The following is a 12,337-nucleotide window of genomic DNA, read 5'->3' on the forward strand; positions in this document are numbered from 1 at the left end:
CATTACAGTATAATATTTAAATGTGACTATCACAATTTGTTCATTCTTTTCTTGGTAGACATTTGAGTTATTTCTAGGTTTCTGCTATTGTGAATGGTTACTGTAATCATAGTTGTACCATGTACCTTGGAAGGTATTCTCATGTGTATATCTGCAATACACACACACATATAGATGTATATATATACACATATACATACATACATATCGGTATATCTGCAACAACATCTCCTGGATGTCATAGAGGATGCAAATGTTCACTTTACACATACTCCAGCAATTTATAAGCATTTTCCAGCATTGAGTATTGTCCAACTTTTTTATTATTTTGCTGATTGTGTTAAATTTCTTGTTATGCTCATAATTTTATTATCTTTATTAGTAGCGATGATTGGCTTATTTTTTCTCTTCCTCGTCCTTCTCCATCCTCCTCCTTCTGCTATTAATATTTCTTCTGGGAAATATTCTTTCATGTTTTTTGAACATTTTGTGACTTTTCAAAAAAAATTGCTTTGTAGAACTTCTATAAATGCCCTAGATATAACTCTTTTGTCAATTACGTATGTTGAAAATATCTTCTTTGTGGCTTGATCTTCTCTTTAATGGTGTATTTTGATTAATAAGAGCTCTTCATTTGACTATAATATGATTTAACACTTAAGTTATCAATCTTTATTTGTGGTTGTTGGGTATTGTGACTGGTTGAAAATATTCTTTATGACATCAAGATCAGAAAGATATTTCTTTAAGGTTATTTCTAGAGATTCTAAAGACTTGATTTTATATTTAAGTATTTATATCATTTGGAACTGATTTTTGTGAATGCTGTGAAGTAGGGATCCAGTTTTGTTGTTTTTAACATAGTAAGCTAAATATCCACATGTCATTTATCTAATGGTCTCTTCTTTCTCCAACCACCTGCAACACCACTTCTGACATCTATCAAAATTCTTTATTTTTGCATGGGTCTGTTTTGGGTCTCTCTGTCTCTGTACTGCTCCTTTGGGTTATTTATTATAGACCAATTCCACAGTGTCTTAAAAATTATGACTTTATTATAATTTGTGATGTCTGATAGGGTAGGCCAGCCATGTTTTTATTTATCAGGAACACTTAGGTATTCTTTTAAATAACTTTTCAAGCTTTATGAAAAACTCTGTTGTGATTTATTTGGAATTGCTTTAGCTCTTTGTATCAGCTGGGGAGAATTGATATTTTTCTGATATTGATTATTCCCAGCCATGGATCTGGCATATCTCTCCACTTATTTAGCTTTCCCTTTAATGCGTTTCAAGAAATTTATTTTATCTGAATACATGTCTTGCACATATCTTATTAAATTTATTCTTAAAGTGCTTTATATTTTGCTATTATATTTTAATTGATGTACTTTCAGAAAATTATATTTTCTACTTGTTAGTGATGATGGAAATGTAATTGGTGTTCATAAATTGATCTAATGGCTTGTTGCTTTGTTATATTCTCCTACTGTTTCTAGAATTTATATATATGTTCCTGTGGATTTTCTATTTACCATCTTTGAAAAGGGCCATTTTCATTATTATTTTAATTCTAAATAATTTTTAAAAATTTCCTCATGATTAAATCTTTCATTCATAAGTTTAGAATATGGAGGGGTAAATTTTGAGGGATAACTTTCCAAATTAAAAAAAAATTCTTTGGGTTCTAGTTTAATTGTTTTTGTGGTCAGAGAGTGTGATCTATGTGATACTAATTCTTTGAAAAGAATTGGGACTTGCTTTTCAGACCAGTATCAGGTCAATTTTTGCAACCCCCCATGTTATGAAAGAATGTATACTCTCTAATTTTAGGGTAGAAGTCTCTCTATATATCAAACTTCAATTGTGTAGTTTAAGTCTTTGGTATCCTTACTATTTTTTTTTCTTAATAAATCAATAATTGAGAGATTTAAGTTGAAATATTCTTCTGTATTAGTAGAGCAAAATAGTCCTATAACTTTATTACTTTTTTAAAAAATATTTTTTAGGGTATTTTATTAAATATATGTAAATTTAGGTACATTTATAATGTAGGTACTTTGTGTACATTCCCAATAAATCAAGGCTATTACTGTATGTCATTACTCTCATATAGATAATATTGTTTGTCTTAGAGCCTATTTATCAGATATTAACATGCCAATCCTGTTTGGTTTTTTGTTAGTTAGTATTGTCCTGGTATATCATTTTACGTCTTTACTTTTCTGCCTTTCTGTATCTTTTTTATTTAAACACATCTCTTAATTTACATATAGCAGGATTTCTAAAAATACAGTTTGTAATTTCTGTCTTTTAACTGGTGAGTTTAGGCCATTTGTATTTATTTTGATTATTATTATACTCAGACTTGTTTCTACCTATTTTGAATTTCTACTCTTTATATTTGTGTGAAAATGCTTTTGCCCTTTTACTTGATTAATATTTTAGATACCTTTTAATTCTTATTTCATTTTTGTTGTCGAATATACACATGTCCTATTCTTTATAAATTTTAATATGGAAATTTAATGTAACAGAATTCAAAGTTAAACAATATCCGAATGTCTTCCTTATACCCCTTCTTCATTATGGTCCATCCATATCCCTCAGAGGCAACCACTATTCTCTTGTTTTTCCACCATAGTTTAGTTTTACATGTCATAGAGCTGCCTTAAACTGAAATGCACTCACTATAATTTGCCTGAATCATCTATTTATCATAAATTCTTTAAAATATAAGATTCTGCAATTACTTATAAATATATTTTATGATAAGTCACAAAATTTCTTAACAGAAGGAAAAAAGAGAAATAGAGGAAGGATAAAATATTAGAGGGCACTGGTTTTAGTTATTAAATCAACACTATAAACATGAATGACTTTCCTTCAGCAAGAAAGGAGAGTAATCTTAGAAACAGAAAAAGCCAATTTGACACACAAGATACACAAGAGAGTTGCTAAAACTGATTTAAACAAGTTTGTTTATTTATTTTGAGAGAGAGAGAGAGAGCACATGCATGGGAGGGGTAGAGAGAGAGAGGGAGACAGAGAGAAACCCAAGCAGGCTCTGCACTGTCAGTGTGGAGCCTGATGTGGGGCTTGAACCCATGAACCGTGAGATCATGCACTGAGCCAAAATCAAGAATTGGACGCCTAACTGACTGAACCACCCAGGTTCAGTTGTAGAAGTTGTATAATTTAAGTTGTATAATTAAAACACCAGTACTCCTTAATTCCCAAGGTATGGAAATGGAGGGACGAGGGTCATTAAGTGATCTCTCATTTAGAAAGATAAAAGAGAAAGAATCTTATCATGAAGGCTTCTTTCCTTTTTGTTCTAATGTATCTGTCAAATGAACAACCTTGCACCTGTCAAAAGTTCCTCTGAGGGCGACTGTACTTTCTTATTGTCCTTGGGGAATTATGCCAACTGGAGAGCTATCACATGAATTTAAACACAAAGGGAGCATGTGTTTGGTACAAAGAACCAAATAGACTAAGATGATCCAATGAGAACTATAACAGTCAGTTACGATACCCTGGCCAAAGACCAGTCATCCCCATCTAAGCACCTAGCAGAATCCTTCACTTCAAGCAGATGAAACTAAGTGTGGTAGTTCTCAGGAACACAACAAAACTAAGGAAAGTCCTTATAATGTATAATACCTTGTAAAAGCGAGCCAAAGCAAAATTTATTTAAAGGATGCTGCTCTGATGAGATCTTTTAAACTTGTCAGTCCTTGGGATTGACTGAAGAATGAATTTATCAGGCCTATTTCTGTCCTCTCTCTTTAGACTTTATCTGATAACTGTCCATAAGGCGACAAAGACAGACTGAGAGACAAATGGTACTGTTGTTAGGAGACAATATAAACTTAGCATTTGGGAGCTCAACAACAACAAAAATTGATGCTCAGTACCAGTGTGGTACCTATCTCACTGCTGGCGCTAGAGAAATCCCTGAGTGACTGACTCAGGGGCCTCACAGGAGTGCCCTGTTCTGAATTTCGGGTTAAAAAAAAATTTTTTTTAACATTTATTCATTTATGAGAGACAGAGAGCACAAGCAGGGGAGGGGCAAAGAGAGAGGGAGACACAGAATCCAAAGCAGCCTCCAGGCTCCGAGCTGTCAGCACAGAGACCAACGCGGGGCTCGAACTCACAAGCTGTGAGATCATGATCTGAGCCAAAGTCAGACACTTAGCTGACTGAGCCACCCAGGTGCCCCTGAATTTAGGGTTTTGGGCCATGTTAGCGAGAGTGGATCTCAACTGGATCTCAGTGGAAAACCAGGATCTTTGACTACTGTTTTCCCAAAGATCTACCAGAAGACCCTGTTAATCCAGCAGTTTTGATAGACATGAGTAAAGCATAGTATATTCAGGTGATCCTCCATACCTTTAAAATATTTAACCTCTCGAAGCTGTTACTCATTTCCTCTTTACAGTTTCACATTTCCTGTTTCCCCCAACTCCCAAAGAAGCCTCCCTAACAGAACCTACTACTTTCATAAAAGCCTTGACTATCCATTTGCATGCTTCTTTCTGCTGTTTCTAGGTCTTGAATTGGAGCTTCTCTCGAGAATTATGCTAAGAGTAGAGCCCAAGCCATTGCACTGCTTAACTCCTGGAGGCACCATCCCCATTATAGTCTATGTGAATGGTAACCCATTGACTTGTATAGTGCATCACCTGCATGACCCCATGTGGCACCTACATATAAAAGATCAAATGGACAGGGGCACTGGGTGGCTCAGTCATTTGAGCGTCTGACTTTGGCTCAGGTTGTGATCTCATGGTTTGTGGGTTCGAGCCCTGTGTCAGCCTCTGTGCCAATAGCTCAGAGCCTGGAGCCTGTTTTGGATTCTGTGTCTCCTTCTCTCTCTGCCCCTCCCCTGCTCGTGCCCTCTCTCTCTCAAAAATAAATAAACATTAAAAAATTAAAAAAAAAAAAAGATCAAATGGGCAAACATGAGAGGAAAAGATTAAATGGGTTACTATAGAAGGAAATTGTGTGTGTGTGTGGGGGGGGGGGCAGTGATTAGCCTTGTGACCTGTGAGTGTCAATCCTTTTTTTTTTTCTTTTTCATTTTCCAGAGATCTTTGGGTCATCTTTCATGATAGTTCTGCAAATCTTCGAGACTTTCATGGGGAGATTTTACCTTATGAGAAGATCATTATTCACCCAAACTTCACTGCCACCTCTCCTAAAAATGACCTCATGCTGATAAAGTTGTCTGTACCTTTCACTTTCTTCTCCACCAATATGTTTCAGTTGCCTACTCTCAAGAATGCAGTTAAAGATTGCTTGATTCACACCTGGTTACAGACTAAAGACTTTATTGGTGAGTGACTATCAAAAAGAAGAGATAGTTCTTGGATATATTCACATCTTCAAGATCTCTGAGGAATTAGGGGAAGGAATTGGAACTTAGAGGCCTAGTGTCAGATTTCTAAGCCTGTGTGGAAAACTAGAAATGGCATGAGCGGTATTGGCTTTCTACAGAAGAGATGATCTTTTGGGCCTTGAGAATCGATTCCTAGATCAAGGTGTTACATGTGTGTATCCCATTGGCACACCCTGCAGGGACTGGAACTCAGGGATCTATGTTTGAGTATTGGTTCTACCATTCATTGTAGGTTTATGAACAAATTCTTTAACTTCTTTGGATCTTAATTTGAAAATTGGTAAAAAATCCTACTTTCCCTTGACCTAACAGGAGTGATATTGTTATCAATCACAATGATAATGACTACCATTTGCTGATCGCTGATTACCTACCAAGCACTAAGCATACTATAGATATTATACAGTCATCATCACATATCATGTAGATACGTTTTCTTGGGATTAATACCTTATAAAAGAGGAAACTAAGACTTTGAGAAATTAATTATCCAAGATCATGAACTTGGTGATGACAGAGCTTGGATTCAGATCTTGTTTGATGTGTGGAGTATCTTCTCACCAACCATCCCTTGATGCCGATCATCTTTCAGAGATGATAAACAGAGCAGGAGGATGTGTTTGACCCATGGTGTGTTCCATCAGTTCTTCTGCAGTCCATTCTTACTGAGAAGAAGGCTTGAAGGAGAAGGAGGTAGGATGCCTTATGAAAAGGCAAACGGGAATGAAAGTCTCCTTTATTTCTTGTGCTTAGGAAATTCACATAGTAAGCTGCAAAGTGTCACGGCTCAATTGAACTTTAATGTAAACTGCAAAAAAATACTGGGTGAAAAACTCCTTGAAGACATGTTCTGTATGGGACCCACGCTAGGAAGTCAGGATCACTGCCAGGTAAGTCTTCTTACCTCATTTGTGCATAAACTCAGTCTCTGTGTCTCTCCTCCTTCATCGAGGGTCCATCTCGATTTTTCAGTAGGCTAGGAGCTCAGAGAATAAGGGGCTAAAGAATGATCACTCTTCTCCCCCCTGTGATAGAGACAAGAGAAATAGATTTTCGAGGAGTGGAAAGCTGTCTTCCAGATAGTTCTTTGAAATAATCTGTCTAGGGATGAGTGGGAGGTATAAGGGTAGTTAGTGCATTGGAAAGAAGCTTTCATACTAGATTCTTATATCCTGGACCCCTTTGCATGGCAAATATAGTGGCTTTCATTTTTGTTCAGGTATGAAATCTCAGGTGGTAAGGAAGTTCTCATTCCTGTACTCTATCTGGCAGGTGGTCACAGCTGCACCAGCCATATGTGGCGGTGAATTACAAGGGATTTTGTCTTGGGAAACCGGATGTATTCTAACAGGATACATTGTTGTCTTCACTGACCTACACAGCTACGTGCCATGGATCAAGAACATTATTTCTACAAAATAAGCTGATGTAGACCTCCACTGATACCCTTACCTCCCAGCTGATCCACGGCAACCACATTATGTATCACAGTCCCAGTCTTTCCTAGGATCTAGGCTTGATTGGAGTTTCAAAAGAGATCATTGATGATTCCTGGGTGTTGGCATGACTCTAGTCTTTCTTTTTATTTTATTTTTTTTAACATTTATTAATTTTTGAGAGACAGAGAGAGCATGAGTGGGGGAATGACACAGAGAGAGCGAGACACAATCTGAAGCAGGCTGCAAGCTCCGAGCTGTCAGCACAGAACCCAGCCTGGGGGTCCAACTCATGGAGCACGAGATCATGACCTGAGCTGAAGTCAGATGCTTAACTGACTGAGCCACCCAGGCACTCCTAGTATCTCTTTTTAAATGTTATTTATTTTTGAGAGAGAGCGCATGTGTGAGAGAGAGCAGGGGAGGGACAGAGAGAGAGGGAGACAGAGAATCCAAAGCAGGCTCTGTGCTGTCCAGCGCAAAGCCCTATGTGGGTCTCCAACCCACAAATTGTGAGATTATGACCTGAACTGAAGTCAGACACTCAACCGACTGAGCCACCCAGGCACCCTGACTCTAGTCTCTTTAATGTTCCTAACACTGAAAACATGAATGCTGGCCTCAAGAAGTGGAGTTCACCCAGGAAGCTTTTGGGATTCTACCAATTCAGATATTTCTGTTAAAATACTCCCTGCCATATCTTAAGAACACAAAAAACGAGTGGAAATGAGGGATAATAACTACCAAGAGTTTATTTGGGCGAAGTGTAAACCACATAGCTGAGCAGTAATTTGCCAAAAGTTGGTCAGATGATTAGCAATTTTTCTAATGACCAAGTGTCTCCTGGGTATGTGTATGTGTGTGTGTGTGTGTGTGTGTGTGTGTGTGTGTATGTTTGTGTGTACAGGTGGTGCAGTTAGTTTCCATTAGTTACTTAAAAGATCTATAGAATTCAAGTTTGCCTAGGTTTACTGAGGCCACCCAAAGGTCTTTGTAATATTTGGAATAAGGATTTCTGTATTTTGAACTATAGCTGTTATGCATAATGATATTCATTATGCATAAATGATTCATAAATGATAGATGAGGTTTTTTTCCAGGACATTTTCCTTCCAGTTTACTGCTTTTTATTTAAAATCACACATACTTTCTTAAAGGGTACAAAGTGGTGGAATTCATGAGGATTTTGCCTTGGAGTTTTCATACATGCCCCTGAATACAACCTTCTATACGACGTGTGAATTCATGAGCACACACTTCCATCCACAAGCACACTCAAAAAACACTTGTCATTCCAAAAATGTGTTCTCTACATATTATTTTTCTTTAGTCCATGATAGATTAAACTGATTTTAAACTAAAGCCTATCTATTTTCATATAAAATATTGACTCTTCAAGAAATTTGTGCCTGAAATGTGAAATGCATTTTTGTTTTTCCCATGCTGTGAAATGTTGGGATTTCCTAAAATTCAAATTGCCACCCAGTTGATTAAATCACATACTTTTCCAAAGATTCAGAAAACTAAAATAGTTTTCTTTTTAAGGCTCTTATGGGGATCAGAGATAATGTGGGAAACGTTTTATATGCAGAGGAATAGTATAGGGATTGGCAGCGGTTAGTAGTTTTGACAGTTTCCACCTGTTTCACCCTTTTGCCTATTTAATTCCTACTACTTCAAGTTGCTAACAATCCTTTTCGCCTTTATCATATGCCAGGCTGTCTATTGTCATCAGCCGGCTGAACTAGTTGCAACTGAACTTTTTACTGAGATGATCTTTCTAACAACCTACCCTGATTCCTGTCCTTTGTTTTTTTTCTTGCCTCTTACCTAGAGCTCTTACTGTCTCCATTCCACTGCAGTTGTTCTAGGCTGAATCGGATGTTTTAATTATAAGCCTTTCCTTATTGATTAGGTCATAAATCCTTCCATTATTGGGCATTTTTACTTCTTTATATTTTCTGGACTTGAGTTTTCCTTGTATGAGTTTTCCTTCTCTCCATCTCATCTCACTCCTCAATTTGAAAAGGAAAAGGTAAGTATGTCTCTCCAGCTGTGTCTCTCTATCTATCTATCTATCTATCTATCTATCTATCTACCGATCTATCCATCTAATCAACATCTCATCATCATCTGTTTGTCTAACCGAGACTGGGCTGTTTGTCGCACGACTAATTATCCTGTCAATTTCACCTAAACTCCAATTCTGCATATGACTGGTTCCAAAGACTATTTTAAGTTAGTTTACCAAGAATTTCACGTGTCACATCCACCTTCCCCTCCTGACATTCCCAGCAACCACTGCTCATTTCCTTTCTGGTTCCTTATTCTCTGGTACATGGGCTGGAGCTAATGCTCCATGACCTTCTCTGTAGCTTAAGTACATTGCAGTAAAATGGATCCCTGATACCAACCAACAGATTTCAGCATAGTAAATGGAGAATAGGGACAGGAATGCTTGCCCTGTTTGATCAAGTGGATGGCTCTCCTCTGCACTCTGGTTTCCCATCTTATCTCCAAGCTTGTGATTCAATCATGTCTGACCTTCAGCTCAGGAGGAGAGGGATCACCTCTTGGGTACATAATTTTATTTATATATTACTTCAAAGATCCTTTCTGAATTCATGTGTCTATGTTACATATTTGGCTTCTATTTACCCCTCACTTATTTATTCATCTTAGACCCATTCCAGCTTCCTGGGGAGTTCATTCAGAAATCTGTTTCTGGGTCTTCGTTTCTATTGTTTCCCTGGGTAAACTATTGTAACCTCACCATACTTGCCGACCACTTAATGCTTCTGGCATCACAGTTTTTCTTCCTCAGTCCATGTCCTTCTTTGGAGGAGATTGATATCCAGTTTCAGTAGACTGTGGTTCAGTTCTTAGCCTAGAATTGACAAACTATAAATTTGGGAAATCAATGAGCTTTGATTTTTAGATTGGCTTTATGTATAAAACAAAAAGAGTTAGACTGGATGATCTCAGTAGCGGACACTGTAACTGCCCTCCCACAGTCCTCTCCACCCCTCCTTTGTTAGGTCACAGTCATCCCCTAGGGTGCAGTCTGACCTAAACTTATCAGTGAGCTCCCTGTGTCTGGCTCAGGGATGGATATATGATGCAATTTGGCTTATGAAACATCAGTGTCTTAATGTTCAGTGTTGAGATAACATTGTAATGAGCTCTGTTGAGACCTTGTGTGGGCAGCGTGGCAGGCGAATGAGACATCAGAATTGCTGCTGTCGGGGAAGCTGCCTAAGGATCACATGCATTCACGGAGGAGGTTGAGACAAGAGAATGGCCCAGAAATGTAGCTGTAGCTGAAGTCCTGATTAAACCATTCCAGAATTTAAGTCTTTTCTCTGGATAGTTTTAGTAATATAATCTACTACTAAATTCCTTTCAGTGTTTAGGACAATTTGAGTTGGGCTTTCTGTTGCTATAATTAAAAACATATCCAGGGATACAGTTTCCAAGTCCCTTCTGTCTCTGCTATCAATCTAGACTAATGTGTGCTAAATGCCCGGTGTATCCATTCTTACTAATTTTCAGAAATACCTGTGGGCTCATTTTTATTAGACACAAACATTCTGCATCTTCTCAAATTTTTAGTTTTATTCATTATAGTCAGAAAATACACTTTGAATGATTTCAGTCTTTGTAACCTTATTGAGACTTGTGGGCTAACGTGACCTATCTTGGATAATGTTCTGTGTGCACTTGAGAAGAATGTGTATTCTCTCCTTCTGTTGGGTGGAGTGAACTCTGTTTGTTAGGCCTAGTTAGTTTATTTTATTGTTCAAGTATTCTATTTCCTTACTAATCTTCTGTTTACATGTTTTACTGAAAGTGACATAATGAAGTTCTTCCTTCAATTTTGTTAATATTTGCTTCATATAATGTGGGTCTTTGTTGTTTGGAACATATATAATCATTTTTTTTGCTAAATTGAATTTTTTATTAATGTATAATGTCTTTTGTCTCTTGCAACAGTTTTTGACTGAAAGTCTATTTTGTCTGATATTAGTATAGTTACTTTAGCTCTCTTTTGGTTAGTATTTATATGGAGTATCTTCTTCCGTCTGTTCAACCTATTTGTGTCTTTGGATCTAAAGTGAATTTCATGTAGCTTATGAAGGAAATTGAAGGATACACAAAGAAATGGAAAAATATTCCATGCTTAAAGATTGGAATAACAAATATTGTTAAAATTTCAATACTATCCAAAGCAATCAACACATTCAGTGCAATCCCTACCGAAATAGCACCAGCATTCTTCACAGAGCTAGAACAAACAATCCTAAAATTTGTATGGAACCACAAAAGACCCCAAATGGCCAAAGTAATGTTGGAAAAGAAAACTAAAGCTGGAAGCATCCAAATATCAGACTTTTAACCTGTATTACAAGGCTGTAATCATCAAGACAGATGGTATTGGCATAAAAACAGACACATAGATCAATGGAACAGAATAGAGAACCCAGAAATGGACCCACAAATACATGGTCAACTAATCTTCAACAAAACAGGAAAGAGTATCCAGTGGAAAAAAGACAGTCTCTTTAGCAAATGGTGCTGGGAGCACTGGACAACAACATGCAGAATGAAACTAGACCACTGTCTTACACCGTACACAAAAATAAATCCAAAATGGGTGAAAGACCTAAACGTGAGACAGGAAACCATCAAAATCCTAGAGAAGAAAACAGGCAGCAACCTCTTTGACCTAGGCTGCAGCAACTTCTCACTTGACATGTTTCCAGAGGCAAGGGAAACAAAAGCAAAAGTGATCTGTTGGGACCTCATTGAGATAAAAAGCTTCTAGGGGTGTCTTGGTGGCTCAGTTAAGCATGCCACTTCAGCTCAGGTCATGATCTCATGGTTTGTGAGTTTGAGCCCTGCATCCGGCTCTGTGCTGACAGCTAAGAGCGTGGAGCCTGCTTCAGATTCTCTCTCTCTCTCTCTCTCTCTCTCTCTCTCAATCTCTCTCTCTCTCTCTCTGCCCCTCCCCCACTCACACTCTGTCTGTCTCTCTTAAAAATGAATAAACATTAAAAAATTAAAAGATAAAAAGCTTCTGCACAGCAAATGAAACAATCAATAAAACTAAAGGCAAACAACAGAATGGGAGAAGATATTTGCAAATGACATATCGCATAAAGGGTTAGTATCTAAAATCTATAAAGAACTTATCAAACTCAACACCCAAAAAACAAATAATCCAGTGAAGAAATGGACAGAAGACATGAATAGACACTTTTCCAAAGAAGACATCCAGATTACTAACAGACACATGAAAAGATGCTCAACACCACTCATCATCAGGGAAATACAAATCAAAGCCACAATGAGATACCACCTCACACCTGTCAGAATGGTTAAAATTAACAACTCAGAAAATAGCAGATGTTGGTGAGGATGTGGAGAAAGGGGATCCCTATTGCACTGTTCATGGGAATGCAAACTGGTGTTGCCACTCTGGGAAACAATGTGGA

The 12,337-nt window shown here is 37.4% G+C and overlaps 2 protein-coding genes across 6 annotated transcripts in view; one reads left to right on the forward strand and one right to left on the reverse strand.

Moving 5' to 3' along the window:
- PRSS37 (serine protease 37) overlaps positions 1–9,811 on the reverse strand; it is a 29,791-nt gene extending 19,980 nt beyond the window's left edge. The window contains exons 1-2 of the mRNA XM_060633314.3: positions 9,616–9,811; positions 6,311–6,431 (exon numbers count right to left, since the gene is read on the reverse strand). The gene's annotated coding sequence lies outside the window, so the exon portion shown is untranslated. The remainder of the gene's footprint in view (positions 1–6,310; positions 6,432–9,615) is intronic.
- The window catches only part of LOC132679611 (olfactory receptor 9A4-like), a 100,120-nt gene that overhangs the window by 11,927 nt on the left and 75,856 nt on the right, over positions 1–12,337 (forward strand). For 2 of the 5 annotated variants that reach the window (XM_078438504.2, XM_060633313.3), the window contains 3 exons: positions 5,096–5,343; positions 6,160–6,296; positions 6,679–6,960. In XM_078438504.2, coding sequence (XP_078294630.1) covers positions 5,096–5,343; positions 6,160–6,296; positions 6,679–6,828 — 535 coding nt within the window. In that variant the 3' untranslated portion in view covers positions 6,829–6,960. Of the gene's footprint in view, positions 1–5,095; positions 5,344–6,159; positions 6,297–6,678; positions 6,961–12,337 lie in introns of those variants that run through there. The other 3 variants (XR_013552377.2, XM_078438507.2, XM_078438501.2) reach the window with 2 other exon arrangements.

This window comes from Panthera onca, chromosome A2 (genome assembly GCF_046562875.1).
Source record: "Panthera onca isolate mPanOnc1 chromosome A2, mPanOnc1 haplotype 2, whole genome shotgun sequence".
Lineage (NCBI taxonomy): Eukaryota > Metazoa > Chordata > Mammalia > Carnivora > Felidae > Panthera > Panthera onca.